We start from the raw sequence: 25,120 nt of genomic DNA, 5'->3' as shown, positions 1-25,120 counted from the left end.
ACGTGGAAAATAATCACTGATCCCTTACCATAAGGAGTCGTGGAATACCACATCAAACAGGAGAACTGCTCGGAGTCTCCATGTAGGGATTGGGCCTGACAACTCTCCCAGTGTAAACGCAACATGAGCTAGTTATGGTCAGATTATGTACAGGTCAGGAATTCCAGCTGCATGGTTTGGTCTACGACTGCTGAAGACACCAATATCCTGTCCAGTCGCACATGAAGATCGTGCACAAGCGATTAAAATAAATACTTCCGCCTCTGGCTGTGGTGAAGCCACCAGAAGTCCAGGAGGTCCCAGTCCATCATCCATTGCTGGAAGATGGTGACCAGTTTCCTGACGGGTAAGTCTAGAAGCAGGGGGGATGATCTGTCTAATGATATATCTGCCACACACTTGAAATTGCCTCTCAGCATCCAAGAAGCCACTCAAGGACATACACATGAGCGTCCAGGGATTATAGGGATACAGGCGGATTGAAATTGGGGGCGTAAATGCAATCCAGCCCCACAGATCTCCTATCCAGGGTTACGGCAAGGAGTACGTATCATCCTTTTTTGTCAATGTGCTGGGACTCACAAAGGAAGGGGATCCCTGCACGAATCTGTGGGAGTATGCCCCTGGCGCAAGAGGAGTAGCCCGTGGTGAAGACCTGGCCTTGCGACCTCCTGCGCAGATGTGATGGTTTGGCCCCTGCCAAGTTAGTTTCTTGGAGGAATGCAATGTCCACCCCTCTCCTCACCAAGTAAGATTGTTTCAGGAGTTGTTTATATGAGCCGAGTGCATCCCCATGACATTCCAGGTGAGGATCTTGTAGCAAGGGATTTGCATGGTCAACATGTGTAGGAGTGACGGGAATCCCCCGCGTCCTACAGTGCGACCCGGCATAAGGCCCTGGGCTGAAAATGCAACAAAGCGAGGCCCTGTACTACACAGCAGAAGCAGGTGATTGGACCCCAGTAGTACAAATGTGAGGAACTCCATGCACCCAGGTGTCCAACAATCCAACCTCTATTCCCATCCAACTGGAAACGCCAACTGTTAGGCACCCAAACCCGAACAAACCAACAACCTGAGTGTCACCAGGTGTCCAGCACCAAGGCGCAACATGCTTGCCAACACTGAATGAACAGGGACAAAGGCATCCTCTGACGAACGCCGCCACCATCTGAAGTGTAGTAAGCCCAGTCGGTAGAACCAGGATAGCAATAATCACGGGTTCTCGGCCTTCACTCACAAGGGCCCCGGTAAGCAACACAGGCTACAATGCTAATTGGGAATGAACAAAGATCATAGGCCAATCTGGGTGTCCGTAGCAGGCCTTGGGAGGATCCATTGAGGGCCAAGTCTGAATCGGATCCATCACCAGAGGTAACAGATCAATGGTCCCTGGGTCCACAGCTATGCCCGCTGGCCACCTCCAATGTGCCCTCTGGACAAGTCCATTTGTTGCTTGGTCGGATGCACCTCCAAGGAGCGTGCCCTGTGCCTCCAATTGGGGCATTGGGGGTGAAGCAGCAGACCCCGCGTCTATCGCTCCTACGCGCATCTGGAATCGGGACTAGATGCAGTCCCACAGCTCTTGTGGTAAATCACATAAGAATGTGTGGCCATCGGATATAATCTTGAGGCAAGCTGGGAACAGCAACATATACTGAAAACCCTAGTCCTGTGGTGAACTTTTCACCTGGGAGTAGGAGGCCCTCTGGCACTTAATTGCCAAAGTGTAGTCCAGGAAGAGGGTGATTTCGGTATTCCCAAGCTGCAGGGGGTTCTTTTGTGCAGGCTGCATGCAACAAGGTGTCTCTGTACTTGAGAAAGCCCGCTACTATTGGACAGGACTGTGCTCCTGGAGTGGGTTGCCACGCCGGCACTCGTAGGCCCTTTACTGCACGAAGAAATGGGACACGCCCTGAGGCACCATTGTTTGAGAAATGGCACCATATTGGACCCCTCAGAGGCATCAGGAAGGCCAACCAATCTAATGTTTTTGCTCCTGCTGTGGCACTCTGCATCTTCAGCTCACGGATCCAACAGTGTGACATTTGTAGTGAGGGACGCCACCTGTTTTTGTAGCTTATCTACTAAAGGGTGTACCACGTGGAGGACAGTCTTGTTAGTTTTCAACCTATCAGCCAGCTTACCCTATCAGCTTACTTGTGATGGTCGTCGCACAGGAGACTCAGATCAATTTCTACCCTGTCAATCTTGGTCTCAAGTGTCTCTCGCGTGGCTGCAATGTCCTCCAGTATACGGTCCAGTTTGTCAGATGAACTGCAGGGCCCTGGAGGATCATCACCCTTAAGCTGGGTCTCCTCTACTTAGGGTGGCGTAGTGTTGGGGTGAAGTCCGCCCCCCCCCAGAGGGTCGTGGCTGATCTTGTGCAACCCATGATATCCTCCAAGAGCTTACCAGTTAGATGAAGGACAGGAGGCCAGAAAACGGAGGTGAGTAGAGGCCACCGCCATCCCCCGGGCCAGAAAGTAGTGTCACTTGGCAGCCTTGCAACTGAGCCCCCAGGTGTTGAGTAGCTAGGAAGACACAAAGGGAGCAGGCATGACATGCCTACTGAAGATGCTGCACTGGGGCGGAAGCCTCCCATCCCGACCCTCACCAAACCATGTCCTCCCCGTCTAGGATATCCAACTTAACTGCCTTGAGGCGGCGCTGGGGACAAGTTCTCCTGAGGTGCAGACCCTCCAACTGAGCAGGCGATGGCATGTGCTGTTCCCCAGCAGCAAGGGGTCCATGCTGCTGTGGGTCCGTGCCTTAGGCATGTGATTGAATTGCCCCCCCCCGTGTTGCAAGCCCCAGCATGTGTGCCAAACGTGGACCTCCAGCTAGGCGCACCTGTCAGGGTGTGCAGGTCCCAGGGACTCACCCTGTAGTTAATGTTCAGGGGGCTCAGGGCCTCGCAACTGCTCCAGATGTACACCTTGTGGCGAGTCCGCCGACATCTCCTGTAGAGAGCACTTCAGGTGGGTGCCCGTAAGCACAGGCTGGGGGCAGGCCTCAGTGTGGTCATTATGTCGTAGTCCTGTCCCTGCAATTTCAGCCTTGGCCAATTCACTGCCATGCTGGACAGGGCAGGGGTGAGTAGCTACAACCCTGAGCTGAAAGGCACCCCCTGGATGTCGGTTCAGGGTAGGAAGACAGCATAGTTATCTACTCCATGTCACTCGGAGGCCCTGGCCCAGTTCCCTTCGGCCACAGCCAATGTGGTTTCAAGCCCGTCCTGACCCGCTCTGCCGTTGTGCACTACAGAGTGCTCCTAGTAGTGCCCGTGTCCGTTGCGGCAGCCAGTCTTTAGTATGTGCTCTCCCCTATATGTGAGGGGTTGAAATTACCAGATTCAGGACATTTGCAGCGGTGGCGGCCATAGCACCCTTAAGGTGTGGCCATCTTCATGCACACCCTCCCATACTGTAAGGATTTTGCACCACCTGGATAGGACTGTAAACCAAAATCAGTCCTGGCAGAAATGTTCAAACCAACCTCATACTGCCAGAGGCCACTGCAGGCGTGGGACCATGGGGCAATTGCTGGGTAATGCTAGTCCATGCAGTTCTGAAAGCAGCTCCTAGCATTCAGCCCACCATCACAATGCCTGAGTGGCAGAATGACCTGTCTGGTCCTGATTAACTCATCAGCTCACACAGGAGAAACTATTTTTTTTTATACCAATTTTCACAGAACCCTCGATAGGATGTGGTAGTATAGTGTACAGATCGGGGGAAGAAACAGAGCCATCATTTAAGGGCTTAGTGTCACTTTAACCCCATAGAAAAATGTCTAAAGAAGCATTATATCAATCAGTTCCTAAGGTGATGAAATCACGGTGGAAACTACTCCGTCTCCGCCGTTGACATACTCCTCCGACAGCCTGGCGCAGTAAGGGGCGGCAATGGTTTGCCATTTGTCTTAGCGCCCTATTTAGATTGGGCTGAACAAATGGCAAGTTTTTACGCATTTTAGATGGCAGCAAGTGAAAGCAATACAATGGCCCCCCACGCCATGATAGAAAACTTCCATATGGAGGGGGTCACTGATTTTTGTAACTTTAAAAATGAAAATCCGGGTTCGGGGTAAAGACATTGAAAGTGTGCTGTACGGCTCCGTCATGCTGGCGGAGTCGTACAACGCATTTTCAATGCATTCACAAGAACGGCCTTGACGGAGGTTTCTACCATTGTACGAGATATCCACTGGGGTGCAGTTACTACGTCATGCCAACAGAGAAAAACGCTCCATGTTCCTGATGAGTAACAACGCTCGAAATGAAGCCCATGGTGTTTCACAGTGATGACAGTCAGGTATGGGCTGTGAGGGTGTCTCGGTGTAAAATATTTGCATTAACTGCAAAAAAAGATGCAAATATTATATCGCCCCAGAGAGATATACACATTCATAAAACTGCGACTGGGGAAGGAAAAAATTATTAAAAGATACTCCTCATGTAAACCACAATCGAAAGAAAAACGTCAGCATGTCACGTTTATTGACAATTATATGCAGCTGTTTTCAAGTAACCTTTAAAATACAAGTTCATCTAAAAGTTTGACTGTCTGATAATAAATGTGTAATATATATGTTCAGAGTGAACATATAAAGAATACTGGAAAGAAAGATGGGGCATTTGCGAGTGGAGACGGGGTGCCTGCACCTACCTACCTGGACTTTGGCAGCTGTTCCTGGGTCGCCTACGCTGTTGGTCTCCCCTGCCGCCGAAGGAGTTTACGGCCGCAGTCGGAGGAGACTACAGCTCCCAGCGTGCTTAGCGCCACCACCACCTGACTTCCGCCTACCTTCGCGCCCGGAGGCGCAGAAAAAGGAGAAGCTCCCTCGGTGGAGCGGGGGCATTTGCGAGTGGAGACGGGGTGCCTGCACCTACCTACCTGGACTTTGGCAGCTGTTCCTGGGTCGCCTACGATGTTGGTCTCCCCTGCCGCCGACTGAGTTCACGGCCGCAGTCGGGGAAGACTACAGCTCCCAGCGTGCTTAGCGCCACCACCACCTGACTTCCGCCTACCTTCGCGCCCGGAGGCGCAGAAAAAGGAGAGGCTCCCTCCGTGTCGCGGGACGCGCGCGGGCGACGCCGGGCTAAGCCCGGGCAAAGGGCGGGCCGTCTGTGGCCGTCAGGGGCCAAAGGAGGCCGGGCTGGGCTGTGTCCTGTTCACGTTTCGTCTTGCATCTGCCCATTTGTTAGGCATTGAGACATTCTCCGTCATCTGCTCGTTGCCAGTGTGATTACTGGAGGCACCACACCGGACGCTGTTATCGAGGAGATTTAATGTTACGCTGCATGCCTCATTGACCCGGTCTTGTGAACATTGCCCAGGCATCTGATTTGAAAACGCCGGATAGTGAGTGCAGACGGCCCCGCTGTTTTATAGTCATTGTAATATATCTGTGTCAGACCAAAAGTACTAATATTACAAACAGAGGGATTTGAATTAGAATAATAGCTAGTTTGTCGCCAAAACATGGTTAAAAACAAGATTGCCAAGTCGAGGGCGGAGGGAGGGGTTAAAGGGACTCTTGATGCCTTCATTACAAGAGCTGAATCGCTCTTAGTACATGAGATCCAACTGGCTGAGCACAGACTTTCCCTGGACTCCCAATTAGCAAAGAAACGATCCTCTCTGGGAAATTTAGCCTCCTGCCTAACTCCTGGCAGACGGGAAGATTCAATTGATCCCTCGCCGGTCCATCATAATCAGGCAGATATTTCAGACACACCATTAACTATTGATCTTAGCCCGCAGGGGGATATCACGAGTGCAGGCTTGATAGGGTCACATAACGGCAACCAATGTGCTGCTCTGAGCTCACATGGCATAGAGGGTACTCGGACAACTACACAACAAAGAGCAGTGCAAGGGGACGTCCCAAGGGAGGGGTCTAGCAATCAGCTAGTAGCAGGAGAAGCCAACCCCACGCGAAGTTTTGGTGGAGAGGTAATTACACGATCTAAAAAACAACAAGTCCCAGCGGGGCTTCTAGTGACGGGTGGTTCACAATGCCCTACTCGTGCCAGTAAATCCAGTCGGAAGGGGACGGCCAAGCCCACTAAAGGCATTAGCAAGAACTCTGAGAACATAGCCTGTCCTAAATGTTGCCATGAAAAAGGGTCGAATGGGACTCAAGAAATTATATTAGCATTAGAAAATAAAATGGAACAACTCCTCCTTCAACTGCTAGGGCCAGTAATGGCGAAAATCTCTAATTTGAAAGGGACCATAAACAGCTTTGTGACCAAAAAACGGGTACAATCGACCAAAGATCCACCCAAGGAGAGAGACGAAGGTACTATAGTGACTAATCGCAGAAATATGGTAACAAATAACACAGTGATAGAACAGAGTGAATGTAGAAAGACACCCCCGAAAACAGACAACCCTAGTGATAAGGACCCGAGTAGGGAGCTTCCGGACAACTCAGGCACCCGATATGAGGCCAGAGATATCGGTTTGGCACATAGGGAGCGTAAGAGGTCCTTTAGGACAGACCGTATGGACTGCATCCAGGGCACCCCAGGACTTCAGACATTAGACCTACCCCCGGCCTCCTGTCCTTACGCAGTGGTGCTGGTAGGAGCACCAGGAGTAAATAAGGACAGTGAGGAATCGGCCACCACTCAATAAGGCTGCGCACTGGATTCACAATAATATACCAGTAAAGAGATTTCAGCATGATCAAATTCTTATGGCCAGGAGGGTAGCCTGGATCGGGGGAGGAGAGAAAAAATTTCCAGGCGATTGGATTATTGTAAATTTTAGACATCCGGAGCTAGTAAAAGAACTCCTAGACAATCGCCACGGGGAGAGTGAGAGAGGGTCATGCATAAGGATGCTCCCACTGTACTATTTTTATAGGGACAGTGCCCTCGACCCCGGGCAGACTTTGCAATGGCCAAGAATAGTTAAGAAAAGCAGAATTGATAATATGCGCTTGGCCCCAAATAGATTTGCAACCCTCTATAACTTCTCTGCCCTGGATGAACAAGATTGACTGGGAAGTCTGGCGAGTAGGGAGGGTGAGAGACCACGAGACACCGAAGGAAATCTGGGAACTGTATCTAAAATAGGAAATATTGCACAGGATCTAAAAATTGCCATACCCATAGGGCAGGTGAGGGTGGTGGAAGACATACCCCCGAAAGTAATTTGTCCAGAGATAAATCCTTCACAAAGGAGGACTAGGGGAGGAAGTAGCGGTCGGGATCAAACAGCCCCAGAGCTGAGGCTGTTATCTTGGAATACCGCGGGACTTGCAACCAAAGTCACTAATTATGAATGGCAAGTCTTTATTAAAGAGTATAAAATTATTTGTTTACAGGAAACCTGGGAAACGGATTGTAGTGGGTTGTTCCTGGAGGGATATAAACTGTTTTTTGTTCCTGCCCGTAAATCGTCTATGGGTCGAGCCAAGGGTGGCCTTATTATGTATACGGCATTGACGCTGCAAGGAAGTTGGCAAGACCTGGGGTGGGACTCTGATTGTCTCCAGGGTATAAGATACATTGCAAAGGGCCTCAAGGTAATTTTTATAAATGTTTATAATGTAGGACAATCGATGTCAAATTTGGCGGAGCTAGATGAAAGATTAACTGGGTTAAACGATACAGGGAATCCAAGCACCCAGCTAATTTTGATGGGGGATTTTAATACCCACCCGTGCCCCTACTTGAAATGGGAAGGAGGTATACGGGACGCCTGCCTCTCTATATAGGGATGGCATACAGAGCACTCCAGAGAGGGCATGGCATTAGGTACAATTTTGGGCAAATCGGCCCTAACACATACGATGGATCTAGTTGTGGATGGATCACCAGATGTAATGATCCCCTCATTTAAGGGACGGGGCTGTGATTCTATCATTGATTACATCTTTGTCTCTCATGCCCTAATTGGTAGGGTTAGTCATTTTGCGATAGTCCCGAGTGCATTTAGTGACCACAACCCTTTAGAATTAACAATAGGGATTTTAGATCCGCGCACTAAAGCAGATAAAAGGACCGCTGGGGGACAATACAACGCAAAGGATCAGGGCAGGAGAATCAAATGGAGTAAGATCGACGGGCCAGCATTACACAGAACGCTTCTTGCAGATAATGATAGTCACACGTGGAAATGCTTGGACAGCACTATAGAGGGGAGTGACCTGATTACAGCATTCGAGGGTACTGCCCAAGACATTGACAGCCTTCTAATGCGTAAGCTGAAAAAGCAGATCGATCCCTGCCCGAGATGGTTTTATAAGGAATGCTCTAAGGCACTTAGAAACCTGAAGCAGGCACTTAAAATAGCACCAAGGGATAGAGGTGTTATTATGGATTGCAGGAAACAATATAAAAAAGGCCATTCACAGGCGAAGATATTGTCTCCAATCTCAAGCCTGGGAGTCACTAAGAGAAGCAGCGGAGTGCCGAGACATGACAAGTTTCTGGAAAATAATAAATGACCCATGCTTCCAAGCCCCGAACAAGCCACAAGTGGCATCCCACATCTTGCCAGAGGCCTGGGTAGCGCATTTCACAAATCTATATAACCGGGGCAATTATGAGATGCAGCAATCCCAAATCATAGAACTATCTGAAGGCGAGTGTACCCCATTTACGGTGGCAGAAGTTAAAATGGGAATAGACGGCCTGGCACTAAGAAAAGCGCCCGGCCCGGATGGGATCCCGCCAGATTTATTCAAAAGTCAAGTGGACCTCTGGGCCCCAATATTGGCCAGGGTACTAAACGCAGCCAGAGAGGTGGGCATGCCGAGATCATGGTCCACTGCTGTCATCGTCCCAATATTTAAAAAGGGAAACAGAAATGACCCACAATGCTACCGTCCAATATCCCTCATAGATGTCACGGCGAAAGTCATGGGGAGAATTATTTTAAATCGTCTCTTGGATTGGGCCGAAGAACAAAACATTAATACTGACCTCCAGTATGGGTTTCGAACGGGGCGCTCGACCACAGACCAGTGCCTCAATCTTTATCATCTAATGGCTAAATATACTCTGGCCAGGGAAGGTACTGTGTATCTAGCGTTTATGGATCTCTCAGCGGCTTTCGACTGTGTTAACAGAAGAAAGCTGTGGGAGATGCTGGCAGAGATGGGCATTGAATCAGGATTGATACGACTCTTGCAGACACTTCACCTCGAAACCACGGCACAGGTGAGATTTACCGATGATGGTGATCTCACAGATGACTTTCAATGCCGGGGAGGGGTGCGGCAAGGCTGCATCCTAGCGCCATTTCTGTTCACGCTTTATATAAATGGGCTAGATAAGGCGTTGGGAGTACTGGAGGCAGACTGCCCCTGTATAGGGAAGAGAAGCATACCAGTCCTCCTATATGCAGATGATGCAGTCCTCCTGGCTCGTACAGGAAGGAGTCTGCAGGCACTAATTAATGGGTTTGTCAGGTTCATGGCGGATTTAGATCTAGTACCCAACTTATCCAAATCATACATCATGGAAGTGGGTAAAAGCCAGCCAAGAACTATAGTTTCTCCATAGGAACCCATATATTGGAAAAAGTAAAAACTTTTAATTATCTAGGGACCGTTTTCGACCAAGATCTTAATTTTAAGCCCTTAGTAAATCTCAAATGTAGTCAACATCCCAGCGCTGCGGGGTCCCTTATGAATTACGCGACGAGATTGGGTCGCTGGTCCCCGCATGAAATTGTCCAACTATATAGCTCGGTATGTTGCCCAAAGATCCTATACGGGAGTGAGGTTTGGGGCTTTACAGACATGGGGAACATCCAACGAGAAGAAGACAAATTTTTAAAAAGGCTTTTGAAAGTGCCAACATGCATCTCCTCGTTTATTGCACACGAGGAGTTGGGTATAGATTATTTTACCGACAAGGCTGCCTCTAACCCAATCCTATGCTGGATAAAAATTTGGACTAATCCAGAGGCAAGCTTGAGTAGATTGATTTTAGAGGATTGTCTGAAAGGGGATAAATGGTCTCGAATACAATGGTTAAAATATGTAAGGGATGTACTGACCAGTCTGGGCTATGAAAACTTTTTTAATGAACCAAGCATGTTGGCCAGTAGAGACAAGGGTATTATAAAGAAAGACTGTAGGCAGCATCGGGTCAGGACCAGAGAGGTAACAGAAGGGTTTAAAAGTACAGTAAGGTCATACCAGCTTATTAAAGTTAACCCGGGCATGGAATACTACCTTGCTAATATGTACAATAGACATGATAGATTCCTAATGTCCAGATTCAGGTTGGATTTGTTGCATCATATCCTGTCTGTCCCAGCGGGTTTTGTACATGACGTGAGTTTAAAAGGGTGTTGCGGCTGCGATCTTAGAACTCCGCAAGACACTCTTCATTTCGTTTTAATTTGTCCCTTCTTTGCTTATCCACGATCACTGTTTTTAAAAACAATCCTCAAACGTGCAAATATAGGACAGGCTAAAGTGGCCCTTTTATTTCTCAAGCTTGCCTCTGACTCTTTTACACTATTTAGTATGGTACATTTCCTGCGCCTGGCAGTTAAACTGAGAAAGACCAGGGCAGAGGATTAATCAGGCTACCCTTATTAGAAGTAGTAGAAATGAAACAACTGAAATCCAGAAACGAATAGAGTACCATTGTCTAGGTTTTTCGTTTAATGATGACATCGATGGTTAGTTTTTAACATGCTTGTTTTATTATGAATCATGAACTATTTATTAATGTATGAAATATTTTGTATTAGTTGAAGGCTCGATTGTATAATACATCTTTTATGGCTATTTTTTAATATCCGAATAAAGATTATTTGAATTTGAATATATTCTTAATGTAATAATAATTGTAATGTTTCTAAAACTGCAGACTGCCATACAAATATATACATATTTTTGTTCATAGGTTTTCAGAAAAGCTCGGTACTATAATAACAATTCTGCCTTAAATGTTACACGAATGGGTTGTAGAAGTTGAATATTTCACTTTACCTTTGGTCTGGTCTCAATCTTGTATCTGTCGGCGGCAGCAAGTGCTTGATCTGCGGGCCCATTTCATTCAGCTCCAGAGCATACCTTGTGAACCCGTAATATTGCTCAAAATCCTTCGGCATTGGATCTAAAAGAAAAGAACAGTTTACAACGCGAGACACAAAAGTGGGTTTGCGACCAACAGTCCAATGCCCCGGATGTTGTTTCTGAAGCCTTTACAGAATGGCCTATACCTGGGGATGCCCGCCCAATGCTCATAGATGCCCACTCCATGCACCGCTTTCATTCGGACAACCCTTTGCAAAAACAATAAGTTGGAAATGATACAAGAGCGAAAGGAGTGCAAAGGTTTATTTCGGGTGTGCCCAGTTTTTAAAAAGCTGCAATGGTATCTAACGTAGAGTGAGGCAGGGGCTGAACACCACCGAGAGTTGAAAGGTTGTCACGGAGATTCCGACTCGACAAGTCAAATGAAGCCAAAGGGGAGAAAACGAGCATGTATTCTGCATAAGGATGCACAACGAATTCGCTTTTAGAGTGAATTGATTAAAAAGACTTTGTAAAAATAATAACTTATACCACTTGGGGGAACTTCTGCAAAAGGCTGAGGCAGCGTGGTCTTGTGTTTTTGTAGAGCCCACTCTCTCCAAGTTGACATCTCTCAATCTCACCTGACATCTGTGTCTGCATACTTCATCTTTTAACACCTCTGTCCATCACATGCACAAACAAGCTGACCTGCAAAGTTCACTCCGCTGATGCAGCAAACATTGGTCCATGAGGACAAGCGAGCACTTCCCAAGTACAGTGATCACAGTTGGCATATGTATTATCTATTGCAGCAGAGGGCGCTCTGGGACCACATCAGATGCAAAAGAATCCCCCAGCAGTAGATGAGAAATGAAGGGGAATACCTCCTCACCCCGACACATTATGATGGTCACTTTCCTCTCACACTTATTCATGCAGAATGTAAAGAATCCCTCGTGTATGTTACAATGACCACTGTACTACTAAGTTTGCTTTGAAAGAACGTCAGTTTGGATGCCTAGAACATAATCTCCCATTTGTTATGCTTACAGTGACAACGTAGGATGATAAACATGCTAAGACTACAATTGGCCTCCTGAAACAGTATTAAATTCACCTAGATATTTATGAAATGCACTTAACAACATCAACATTAAAATCTATGTCAGAAGGATGGTGTGGAGCTACAGAGAAGTGGCACTTTGCACCATAAAGGAGAAGGAAATAGAGACATCGACGTTGTCGAAGCACACACGGATACAATTCTGAAATCAGGGAGGCCATGATGCGTTTCGTGTTTATACTGTGCCACAGCACCGCATACAGACATGAACCCCTCTTTATCTCTTTACTTTCAACTGCGTTTGGAGGCCGCTCTAACACAGACTGGGCGAAGTGACTAACAGGTTGGAGTCTAGCCAGAGGCTTGCCCCAATGACAAGCCACTATCCTATTGTGACAAATATGGTCGCCCCCCAAAAAGTGGTATCCTACTCAGGGCTAGACTTAGCTAAGAAAATCAAACGTGCCTCCCTTACTCTTCCTTGTCTCCCCTCCTCCCTCCCCAAGGTTTTCACGTTAAACTTTTCAAATGCTATAACAGGAGTCACTATTATACTACTTTAACTTCTTAAAAAACAAAAACAAAAAATGTAGTTGTCCAAACATTTTCTAAAGAGGTTGTGGCCCACTTTTGCCACTGATGCAGTCCACTAAATTTAGTCCTCGCTTGGAAGCAATAACCACTCGTGAACCTACTAAACAGGTTCAGGTGGGGTTGTTTATCACAAGATTTTTATTTTATTTTTTTAAAACAGCACCAAATCGTTAACTGTACAGCACAGCTGTCACATAAATGATCAAAAAATCCAGAGGACCTGAAGGGACTCTAAGGAAATGTTCCAATACGTTTTGGTGCTCCACGGAATGCTGACGGGATGAGGGGAAGCGATGTGGCCCAAGGACCAGAGCGGACTGCTTGGAACTGGGGTATCAGGTTCCATTCCCAGCTTTGGCTCAACTTCCTGTGATTCTAGGAAAATAACCTAGTCCCCCCCATACCGTAAAAACCATGAATATGCCCTTGCGTAATGTGATGCTTGTTTAGAGTGATGTAATGCCCTTGGGCCAAGTTTGCTCTATACAACTTAAAAATGAAACAACAAAACCATACATCTTCGCCATTATTGACGAACTATCTAACCCTGAGCGAATTCTTTTGAAGGCTATGCCCTCCCAAGCTCTATGTAACTCATTAAATGAACATTTCATCGATAAAATTACCACTATAAAGGCCAGTATTCCTAACCAACCTTACCCACCTGACCGCTCTGAGGTACAAAAAAACATTAGCACTCTTAGCTGCTTTCCCACTATTAGCAATGAGATTTTTCAAGACCTGCTAGTTAAAATCAAATCAGGTGCTCCGTCTGATTGTTGCCCCCCTCATATACTGAAGGACTGCCTCGCAATCCATTCTGGCCCTGCACTTGCCTTACTGAATGAATCTATATCGTCGGGTATAGTCCCTCTGGCCTTTAAGAAAGCAGTAGTGGTACCCCTCTTGAAGAAATCTGGAGCTGACCCCGTGCTCCTATCCAACTATCGCCCAATCTCCCTGCTCCCTTTCTTGGCTAAGGTGCTAGAGGGCCATGTAGCTAAATGCCGCTCTAATTTTTTAGAGGCCTCGAAATATCTGGATCCTCATCAGGCTGGCTTTCGGCCAGCTCACTCTACTGAATCCGTGATCCTAGCGGTCTTGGACACCCTCTGAGACAGCGCTGATAGAAGCTCCCCCCAGGCACTGGTCCTGTTGGATCTCTCCGCAGCCTTTGACGCTGTCGACCATTCTTTCTTGGCTGACCGTGTCAGACAGGCTGGTGTTCAAGGGACAGCAGCTCATTGGCTCACCTCTTTTATGGAGGACCGCTCACAGGCTGTTCGTCAGGGACAGTTTCTGGCGCCTTCACGCAACACCACTTGTGGGGTCCCTCAGGGCTCGGCCCTCTCCCCTCACCAGTTTAACCTCTATATGGCGCACCTGAACCAGTCTCTCAAAGACAGTAATGTGTTGGTCTTCAACTATGCAGACGACCTGCAGTTTATCCTCAGAGTCGACAACTCGCGTAGCTCTGTAACCGACTTCCAGGCTACCATGCTATACATCCAAAACTGGATGGACCTTAACCATCTCAATTAAACCCTGGTAAAACAGATAGTTCTCACCGGGGACAGCCATAAATACTGGGGCCCTCACTATTGGTCACCTGAGCTTGGCCCCCCTCCCCTTCCCTCTACATCGGCTAAAACCTTAGGAGTCTCTCTTGACAGTGATCTCTCTCTGAAAACTTAGCTTGGTGCGGTTGTGTCCAAATGTTTTTTCCAAATGCGTAAAATTAGGAAAATACATTGCCTCCTCACCCATGATGCTCTGACTCAGGTCATGATAGCCACAGTTCTATCTCACCTGGACTATGCCAATTCTGTGTACTTAGGCATGCCACTTTACCTACTGAGACAATTGCAGATGGTCCAGAACCATGCAGCCCGACTGGTCTATCGACAACCTAAATGGCAATCAGCAACCCCTCTGTTGAAGAAATTGCATTGGCTTCCCATCTCTCAGTGCCTTTAAAACGGGGTGCCTCATTTTTAAATCCCTGCATGGCATCAGTCCTGAGTTTATTAACAGTTTGATACTTAGGCATACCCCCTTACGCAATCTCAGGTCTGCCCATCTCTCACTTCTCTCTGTTCCGGCGTTCAAACGGGTACGTCAAGGAGGCTGCAGATTTGCCACCCTTGCCCCCAAACTGTGGAACTCCTTCCCGCTGGAAATACGATCTTGCACAGACCTCCTGCATTTCAGGAAATCCCTGAAAACGTGGCTATTTGCACAGGGCTAGCTTCTATGTTTTCTCTGACAGCTTTCTGAACCTTAGCGCCATGAAGCCACCCGGCGTAAGTGCGCTCTACAAATTTTTATTAACATTTTTCCGGGTTATCGTGGCTTAGCTTTCCAATTCACATGGATTGTCTCTTATCAAAATGTATAGCTCAGTTTTCGTCACTTCTTTTTTTCCAACTTGCCCCTTCAAGTAGATTCTGAGAATCTACCTTAAAATTGAAGGGTGCACAGCTCACAATCTTACTGTGGACAGGAGCCCTCACCAGTTACTCTAAAAAACAATGCTCTCTCCCCCTTCTAAATTTGTTTATTGAATTAGATCAGTTTGAAGCAGTCCTAGTAGTCTATTAGTGAACAAGCCCTGTACGTTTTATAAAAGTTCACACCTGCCAAAAGTTGGACTTGAAAATAGTCTTCCATTATTCATCAGAAGATTTTGTCTTTGGCCCCTATAAAAGGAGAGCTAGCATCCACTTTGATAAAACTGTGTTAGGACTTCAGAATAGCATGTGAAATAGCTCACTGGGTTGAGCACTACAGCTTCAACCAGAACCATGCCCAAATCACCAATTCATCTTCCTGGGGCTATAACATGCGTACTGTGAGAAATGGGGTTGTTGGTGGACTGGGGGATGAGTCCTGCTCAATCAGCAACTGCAATCCTTGTCAGGGTGAGGCACAAGCCAACCCTTAATTAACCTGAGCTCAACCCTTCTGATAGCTTGGCACAGAGCAGTCAGGCTTAACTTAGAGGCAATGTATAAAGTATTTGTGAAACACTTCAAATCGTAATAAAGTGAAAACACCACACAAAAGGATCTCATACCAAGTTAGAACAATAGAACGTTCTTTAATAAACTAAACAAAACCAAAAAAACAAAAATCCAATATGTAGAACTGGAGATATTCAGTTTTAAAGTTTTTCGTGAAAATAGCTCCAAAAAGCACAGAACGTCAACTTTGGATATCTGGTCACGCTGGACCAGGTCACTGTCAGAAGTTCAGGCTGACCGCAATGGAATGCAGACCAGCTCCAGGGACCCAGTTAGGCCCGGTGAACAAAAGTTACTATAATTCTGGTTTGCGGGGTGTTGAGGATCAGCATCGAAAATGCGTTGTACAGCCGAAGCAACGCGTTGGTTCAGAGTTGCGAGAGCCAGCATTGTAGTCGAGGATTCTGTCGAGGGGCTTGCGATGTAAAGTCTAGAGTCTAGGATGCGGTGCATAGTCAGGGCGATGCGTCGGTTACAAAGAGCTGTGAGGATTAGACGTGGAGTCCGTCATCGTCGTCAAGACTGCAGTCGACGAGGGATGAGAGGGCCTGTGTGGGGAATGTGTCGCGCAGTGGTGGTTACGATGGGGCTGTGGCGGTGATGCAAGTCTTCGTGACGGGTCCAATCCGTGCAGCAGCAGTGATGCATCGGTTCTACTTTGGTTTGCGTCCTGCAGCAGAGGAGATGCATCAGTTCAGCCGCTTCCAGAGAGGCTGGCAGAGCATCTTAAGCCCATTTCCAAGGTTCCAGGACTGGAGTGTCACCACTTGGCAGGATAGACTCACAGATGGGCGCAGGTGCAAGGTTGTTGGAAGCCTGCACGAGTCTGAGGCTTCAGATCAGGAGGCCAGCCAACTAGCCTTCTGAGTCACTCTTGGTTTTGTGTTCAAGAGATGCAGGTTTAGTCCTTCTCACCCAGGCAAGACAAACAGCAGGCAGCAGTCTTTTCAACAGTAATAAACAGGCTTTAGAAGGACTGATTCTTAAAGGATGGCCTTCCGCCTGAATCAGTGGCCAACCTGGCATTGTATATTAAAGCCAACTGTGGACAAAGGCTAGTTCTACTAACACTGATGTTCTGTATAAGCCAAAGCTCCAATATCTTGTATGGTAGAGAAAGGGAATATACTATCAGCAGCCATTCTGTAATTAGGTCACCAATACATTCTGGATGCTATTACTGCACCAGCTGAATCACAGCTATACTAACCAGTTCAAAATAAAAGGTAAAGACCCAAAACAGAAAAACACTGTCAACTGAAAGTAGAAAACCACAATGAGGGACAAAACCCTTATATCGGGCCCATACCCTGGAACCATTAAGCACAATGACAATGGGTGTTAGGTAACATTTCAACCTCATCCAGCTTGGTTGACCCCACTCTATTTTAGATCTATAATGACATGGCTGCACACACATCTCTACAGTAAGCCATTTTCCTTGGTACCTTCTTGGTAGGTTTCTTACTGTACATCTCTCAAACAATAAAATTACCAAGATCCCAGGACCAATGTTAGGGCGTTTGGAAGAAATATTTGGCTGCAAACCGGTTTGGGTGAATTTCTTTCTTTTGAAAAACAATCACAGTAATAATAACTAAACATAATATTTTACTATAAATACTAGTCTGATGGGGACTCCTGCGGCGAGGATGTACGACAACCATTTCCCCCCAGATGTTATAGAGATGGAGTAAGAACACTAGCTTATCCGGTGTCAGCAGATTTGTTCATACAGTGCCCCAATTTGAAATTAAATATTGAAGAATGTAAATCGACCAAAAATATATCAGCCACAGTATGTTTCAATGGACAAGCTATCAACATTTTTTTGAATTCACTTCCTTTCACTAAAACACGCAGAGCAGGCAGGCTCCATTGGCCTCACATGGAATCTAGGCGGTTGCATTGAAACTGCAGGTTAAATGAAAGGGTGCCAGGGATAACCGGAATGCTGTGAACCTATCACACGACTAGGCGGATTCCTGTTAGAGCTCTGTTGGCTGATATCGGACAGAGAGCGCACTATCTGTTAAAAAAATGTGGTTTGTTTTAAACACACAATCATGTGGTAGTGGAATCCCATCATCAAATTAGATCATGTTTTGTCGGAAGTTCATATGAATCCTCTTACAAACATAAGTATATAAAATAGACAACAAAAGAAAGGAAGTTAGAATCTTAAAAATACATCGAATTATAGAATCGATCAGTACATCCATCACAAAATAAAAAGATGACAAGAGCCAACTGTTTCCAGAATGTTCTGTCCTGATGAGGAAGAACTGGCTGTTTGAATGGTCATGCAGAGGCCAGACTCACTTGCTCTCCAGATACAGTCTGATGATGGGGTGCCCCAGAATACACTCTCGTGCCATTTCCCAAACAAACGATGCACCGTTTTCCCATTCCGGTCGAAGACAGCACCTTCAATCTCATGGACATTGGGATTCCAATATTTTGCCTACAAATAAAACAAACAAATGGATCTATTTCCTTAGCCCCATTCGGAGAGATACAGGTTAAAAGTTGTGGATAAAACCCCACACAAGTTTTACAACTGAAGTACTACTTGGTACAAACACTTTAGTAACTGGTGAAGTTGTTGCAATACCCTCAGATCTCGGATATAATGACGGAGTAGAGGCAGAGAGCACGCGGGCCGGTGAGGCAAAGCCAGACCGGTGAGGGGCCCACGACAAACCCCTACTGGTGGGCGGGCAACAGCTAAGCCTGGGAAATCACTGGGCAGTGTTGTTAGATGTGCCCAAAGGGGGGGGGGCACTAGGTGCGCAGCAGGATTTAAAGGGCGTGGGTATCCCCCCCACTCCCCCAAGAATATGTGTCTTGGCCGTTGACCCACCCATTCACACCTGTCATGCGGGCGCGCAGCCACAGGCAGTGGAAGGGCACAGTCAAGGCGCAGACAGCACAGATATACAGCAGATGGAGTGCAATAGCCAAAGGGGAGCCGCTCACACCTGTGCCCTTGGGATGCCTTACGGCAGGGGCACAGAGAGCAGGCCACGGGTCAGCAGAGGGTGGACACGGCACTTGCAGCTCGGACCAGGCATGGGGCCACCCACAACATGTGGCAGCAAGGTGTAGCCTAGAGGCCGCAAGAGATGTGCTAGACCTGCTGAGAAGGGGCATTCGCTCAGGGCGCTGTCACAAGGGCTGTGCTGTTAAAGTTTAAGGACTGAACTTGAGCTCCAAGTAAGGAGGCGGGAACGAAATGAACTGGTTTTAAATAGACCACGCGTTCTGTATGGCAATATGTAAATAAAAGCTGCGGCCTTTTTGCACTATCACGGGATTGCGTCATCTGTGAGCACAATGGAAAGTGGGGTGCATGTGTTGGCTGGGGAGCTCGAGGGTACTTGCTCACCTTGGAGGGGTTTGCGTACTTTCGAAAGAGTCGCTTCGTTATCATTGTACTGGCAGTGGAGACAACACATGCCTTTTCACTGAAAGGTTAGCACAGACACATTATAGACTTACAAAATTGATACTCTTCATGGGGTCACTGGTGAAGACCTGCTGTCACATGAAAAGCACATGGTCAGCTTAAACCCCAGCACAGGATAGGTTTCCAGCTTGTTTGTGGAGGTAGAGTCAGAAGCCTTTTTGTGTTTCAGGGAGGGTAGTAATCTGTGCGAGGGGAGTGCCTGGCACAAAGCCCATCACCCTCTCTAGAAGGCCCCTTGATGCCTCCTCAGTCAGTGATGAGCTCGAAGACCACCCCCCCACTCCTCAAGACCTTTACTCTTCCTCTTCCCTCCATCTCTCCAGAACCACAACTTTTTTCAAAATTGTCAGGGCTGCCACTGGCACCCTAGGCATTGCTGCATGTTTTATGCAGCATTACACATTTGTAAATACAATCTTCGTTTTCACAGCCAGTTGGACTTCAATTCCAGATATTCAATGGTGCTGTTTTAGATTTGTTTTCGCATTAGTGCAGGGCAAACCCAGGCACAAGGGCCATGAAGTGCTGCACACAGAGCAAGAAGACACCGGGAGAGAGAAATATAGCAAAGTGCAGCTGAACCCTTGCAGAGAGGAGGCCCTTCTTGCGAAAACGGCGCTTCAGAAGCCCTTAACATTACAAACACAGTCATTTCCATGCAGACAGATCAACTTTACCTTATGCCTTTGAAGCATCAGTTAAAAAATCCACAAAATGCAGAACCCCCCATGTAAGATTACTGGAGAGATTATACCAGGGGCATTTGATGTTTAACACACTAGGGGCCATGTGTAGGTAGCATCACATTTACTGATTCATAAATACCGAATTTTACCGATTCGGTATTTATGAATCGGTAAATGTAATGTAGGTAACCAATCGGTAATTATTACCGATTCGGTAAATATCGGTATTTAAGAATCGGTATTTACCGAATCGGTAATAATGCATCCCTTCCCATTCATTCCTATGGGCCTGGAGGCCCACAGGAAAGAATGGGAAGCCAGTTACCATTACCGATTCGGTAAATACCGAATCGGTAATAGGGGAGGCATTATCATGGGTGGCAGGGTGTCACATTGACACCCTGTTGCACCCCTGATTCGTGCATGTGTGCACATGTGGCGCACATACATGCCCTAAGGGCATGTATGTCTGCCACATTGCACTTTTCAAATAGCACAAAAATGCTTTTTGAAAGGTATTCGTCATTTACCATCAACTAGTAGTTGGTGGTAAATAACGAATCCAGACACCAATGGTGCACTCACTTGAGTGCCCCCTACATAGCATTTCTGGATTCGGTATTTTACCGATTTCTTAATTTCCGAATCGGTAAATACCGAATACAGAAAATCTGCCACCTACATTGCAAATGCCTAAATACCGGTCGGTAACGGGATATTTACCAAATTTCGGCCGTTACCGACCAGTATTTGGCTTCCTACATGAGGCCCTAGGTACTTTATTTATAAAGTACATTACTACGATCGGGGGACAAGAGAAAACCTCGTGAGAATTAAATCAATGCGAATGGTCCGAAAGCTTGAAAGACACTGCACAGCATCAAATATACATCTCTTAAGTCCCACCTGCCCTGCAGTAGTCTGAGCAGCCCTGCCAGGTTTCCCAAGTTCATGCCTGATGTGCTGCTCCAGTTCCGTTTTTTATTTGAATTCAGGGACTTGTAGTCTTGTTTATTCGATTATAAAACAGAACTACAAATCCCAGAATTCAAAGGGAAAAAACCAACTGGACTGAAGAAGCACATCACGCATGGACTTGGAAAACCTGGCAGCCATGGAAGGGAGTAAAACCTTTTCCATATGCAGCTTCCAGTCAGCGGCGTTACTATAGGTCCTAATGCAAGAATGGAAAATGGGCCCCATTTTCTACTTTAGTAGTAAAATCAGTTATAATTGGAGTGCAGTTGGCCGGTCAGTTCCCTTGCGCCTGTCTCACTATGGACAGCCACGCCACGCGCACCCCGCCTCACCTTTGAAAACGTCACCTTGCAGTGACAGCAGTCGTCGTTTGCATTCTTGATGATGATTTCCCCGTAATGTTCTATCCACCGCTGCCCACTCAAGATGTTGTGGATGCACGAGGTGACTTTGTTCCACTCGTAATGGTCTTCAAATCTTAAAGCAAACACATTGAACAATTATGGTCTTCAAATCATTAGTAATGATGGAAAACTGCTTGTGGCACGCGAGATTTCCTGCAGAGAGAGCCACAGGACTGTCAAATGCAGTCTACTTCAGCGTTCCTGGAGACAGGGGCACGATTGTTCACTCAACCAAGCTGCCATTCAAACAATTTATTCATACACAACTTCCAGTGCTCTTTCTCTCGTCCTTTTTATACATTTAATTTGAAGGCAAACACTACACGAACAAAAAGCATTCAACAGGGAAGCATTATTTCAAATACTGGTTACAAGTTACCATAAGAAAAAAAATGGGACCTTAAAATAACTCAGCGACAATGGGGACTGAAAACCCTCTCTGTAGCACGTGTTGTGTTGCCGGCGTTACAGCGCGGTCGGCAACAGGCTTACACAGATCGCGGGGATGAGGGGCTGCTGGGCAATAATAACTCGGGAGCCAGTTTGGTTTGTCTATTGGCCTCGCCGTCGTAGCCCTAGTGGCGTACGTACGTGAGTGACCACTTTTATTAACCTGAGGTCACATGACCTCTACGTTGCGTGCCTGTTGCGCAACATAACATTCCTCCCCAACAAACATTGAAACAATAATAGTAGTCAACGCCCTAAGCTAACTCCTAGCTTATTCTACAGATTGCCACAAGAAAAGTTCGGCAAACATAACCTAAAACAGTCCTACGTAAAGTAGTCCTTCAGGCGGCAGGAAGGCGCTGGGTTACCCCGCAGTTGATGCTGAGATAGTCCCCTGCTCTCGGAGTCATGGCTTCCACCATCCGAGGCATCTTCGCTGTGCCAGGTCTCGGGACGGTGACAACTGTCTAGCGCCACACCTGCTGCCCCTCTGCACGGACTCGACGCAGGACTCCGGGACTCCGAGCCGTCTTCAGTGGCCGATGCATCTGCCACCCAACTAGTGCTAGCCTCCTCCACTGGCGCCCTATGGGAACTATCCTCAAACCGGACTGGTGAAGGCCCGACCCCTCTGACTGGTATCTCTTGAGGTGTGACACATTCCGGGTTATGGTTTCTCTCCCTCGAGTGGCAATGACTCGAGTTCCTTTGACGTTGACTACAGTCCAAGGATCCTTTTCATATGTCAACTGAAACTTGCCACTGGTGATTCGATTTTTGAGTAGCACCACATCTCCTCTTTGCAGATGGGGCACCTGGGCCCTCCGCCTGTGACTGACGTGTGCATGGGCCTTGCGGCGCCGGGCATATATTTGGATGTCATCAGGGGTGTCTGGCTGCCACTTGGGGTGGTGGGGAATCGAGTCAGTGACCACTCACCCCATGAGAAGATGGGCCTGGGCTACACCCGTAGTGGTGTGGGGTGTTTCGCGATAGCTCCTTAGAAAAGTGAAAATGGCCAACTCAATGGACTGTCCCTTGTCATGCGCAATCCGGATTACTTTATTTAGGGTCCGCATGAATCTCTACGCTTCGCCATTTACTTGTGGCCACCGGGGTGTGATTCTTCAGTGATGAATGCCGAGAAACTTCAAATAAGAGGCAAATTCATGCCCTTGGAAGGGAGGTTCATTGTCTGTCCTCAGTTCTTGTATGAGACCATGAGTTGCCATGATTTTTTCAAGTTTTGGTATTACCTCCGCGGCACTGGGCACAGATATGATCGCGACTTCTGGGTACTTAGAGTGGTCGTCGATAGCCACAAATGTGTGGCGGCCGTCAGGAAGGCTACCAAAGTCTAAGCTGACACGGGACCACGGGGTTGTCGGCCGTGGTTCCACCATGATCGGAGCAGGTCGGGGTGTCTCCCCTGTCACTTGGCAGGCCGCACATGACCGGACGGTGGCTTCCACAAGTTCGTCCATCAGCGGGAACCACACCTTGGTTCGGAGTCTTGACTTGGTCTTGACCATGCCTTGATGTCCGATGTGTGCCAGATTGACAACCTGCTCGGTTAACGACGTCGGGATCACCAGCCTGTGTCCTCTTAGGAGGCACCCTGTGTCATCTTCAGTCAGCTCATATCGGACGTGGTGTAGACTGTCCATGACTCGCTGCACATTGGCTGTTAGACCTCTCCATTCTTCCTTGGCCTTGTGCCAGTTGCCACTTTGTAGAGCTGCTTTGGCTCGTTGTAGGCATTCGTCTTTGCTCGTGGCTTCACGGAGGCTCTCCATGGAGAGAGGAAGGGGGCAGGAGCGAGCGGTGATGCACCGAACATATTCTTCCGTGTCGGCCGCGTCCTCCATCTCTTGAACCGTGGCTGTCCGGGGATGTCGAGACAGGTAGTCAGCCGGATTCCAAGAACCGGGCTGATATTCCACTTTGCAATTATAATTCTGGAGCTGCAGAATCCACTTCTCGATCCGAGGCGGTGGCTTGGTAGATGTCCCTGAGAAGAGTGCTATGAGTGGTTTGTGGTCAGTCGCTACCACAAAGGGTTTTCCGTATATGTACAAGTAAAAATGGCGGCACCCCCAATGAATGGCAATGGCCTCTTTCTCGATTTGGAAGTATCGTTGTTCCGTCTCGGTGAGGGATCGGCTCGCAAAAGCCACAGGGGCCCAATCCTCTTCCGGGTTTCGTCTCTGTAACAGCACGGCCCCATATCCCATGGGGCCAGCATCCACCGCGACCAGTGTCAGTTTTCTGGGATCGAAAGAGGCGAGTGTGGTGGCTTCCAAGAGGGCTTCTTTGATTTCCTCGAAGGCCTTGACTTGGTCTGGACCCCATTTCCAGGGGGTGGAGTCTTTGGTAAGCTCCCTCAATGGTAGTGTCAGATTGGCAAGATCCCGAATGAACCTCCCGCAATAGTTCACCATACCGAGGAAGCTGCGGACCTCAGTGACGTTGGTGGGGGCGACGGCATCTTTTATGTCTCTGACCTTTTCGGGGTCGGGGTTAACTCCTTCCGTGGAGAACGTGTAACTGAAGAACTGTAGCTTCCTTTGTAGGAACTCACATTTTTCCCGATGCAGGGTGAGGCCTGCGTCTCGCAGTCGACGAAGTACTTGCGTGAGGCGAGTGTTGTGCTTGTTGACCTCCCCACTTGCCGGGGCTCCCAGCACCCAGGTTGGCTAGTATTGGATGCTCTCCTCCTCTTTGAGGGGCAGGGGCTTGAGCTCTCTGTGGGGATCTTCACCCCTCCTGCCAGTAACTCCTCTCCAGCCAAGCCGTGTCGTGGGCCTCAGGGGTGTGGGCCTCCCTCTCCCCTCTGTTTGGATGCCCTGCCCAGGATGCCTGAGCAAGCAGGGGGCCTTCTCCCTCACTTTGCAGCCTGGGCACCTGCTTGCAAGGCCTGTACCACGTGGCCGGTAGGCCAGGGCTTCATACGCAGCTCGCGCTGAGCAGGGGGAGGCGCAGCGCCACGTCTCATAACCTTTGGGGGCGCGCGCTGGTGATCCTGCGCTTCCTCGGGCTTCGCACTGAGCTGCAGGCGCTCCGGGAACCAAGCCGCCTCCAGGGACACAGCGTGCGCATGCCGGGGCACGAGCGCCGCAAGCCGATGGTAGAGCTCGCGGCCGCCACACCAACGTGCACAGATCAGCGAGGGCATGCCCACCCTCGTCGCCAGTTGTTGTGGTGCTGGCGTTATAGCACGGTCGGCAACAGGCTTACACAGATCGCGGGGATGAGGGGCTGCGGGGCAATAATAACTCGGGAGCAAGTTTGGTTTGTCTATTGGCCTCGCCGCCGTAGCCCTAGTGGCGTACGTACGTGAGTGACCACTTTTATTAACCTGAGGCCACATGACCTCTACGTTGCGCGCCAGTTGCGTCACAGGCGCAACACAACAGGCACGGTTGCTGGACGAGCTCAACCTATTTTTCAGG

General features: G+C 48.1%; 1 protein-coding gene across 3 annotated transcripts in view; it reads right to left on the bottom strand.

Moving 5' to 3' along the window:
* The window catches only part of OSBPL3 (oxysterol binding protein like 3), an 812,031-nt gene that overhangs the window by 57,262 nt on the left and 729,649 nt on the right, over positions 1 to 25,120 (bottom strand). For all 3 annotated transcript variants that reach the window (XM_085631654.1, XM_085631656.1, XM_085631655.1), the window contains 3 exons: positions 21,147 to 21,291; positions 18,004 to 18,145; positions 10,972 to 11,098 (listed from right to left, as the gene is read on the bottom strand). In XM_085631654.1, coding sequence (XP_085487780.1) covers positions 10,972 to 11,098; positions 18,004 to 18,145; positions 21,147 to 21,291 — 414 coding nt within the window. The remainder of the gene's footprint in view (positions 1 to 10,971; positions 11,099 to 18,003; positions 18,146 to 21,146; positions 21,292 to 25,120) is intronic.

The sequence above is a fragment of the Triturus cristatus genome, chromosome 10 (genome assembly GCF_964204655.1).
Source record: "Triturus cristatus chromosome 10, aTriCri1.1, whole genome shotgun sequence".
Taxonomy (NCBI): Eukaryota; Metazoa; Chordata; class Amphibia; order Caudata; family Salamandridae; genus Triturus; species Triturus cristatus.
This window is presented reverse-complemented; position numbering and strand designations above follow the sequence as displayed.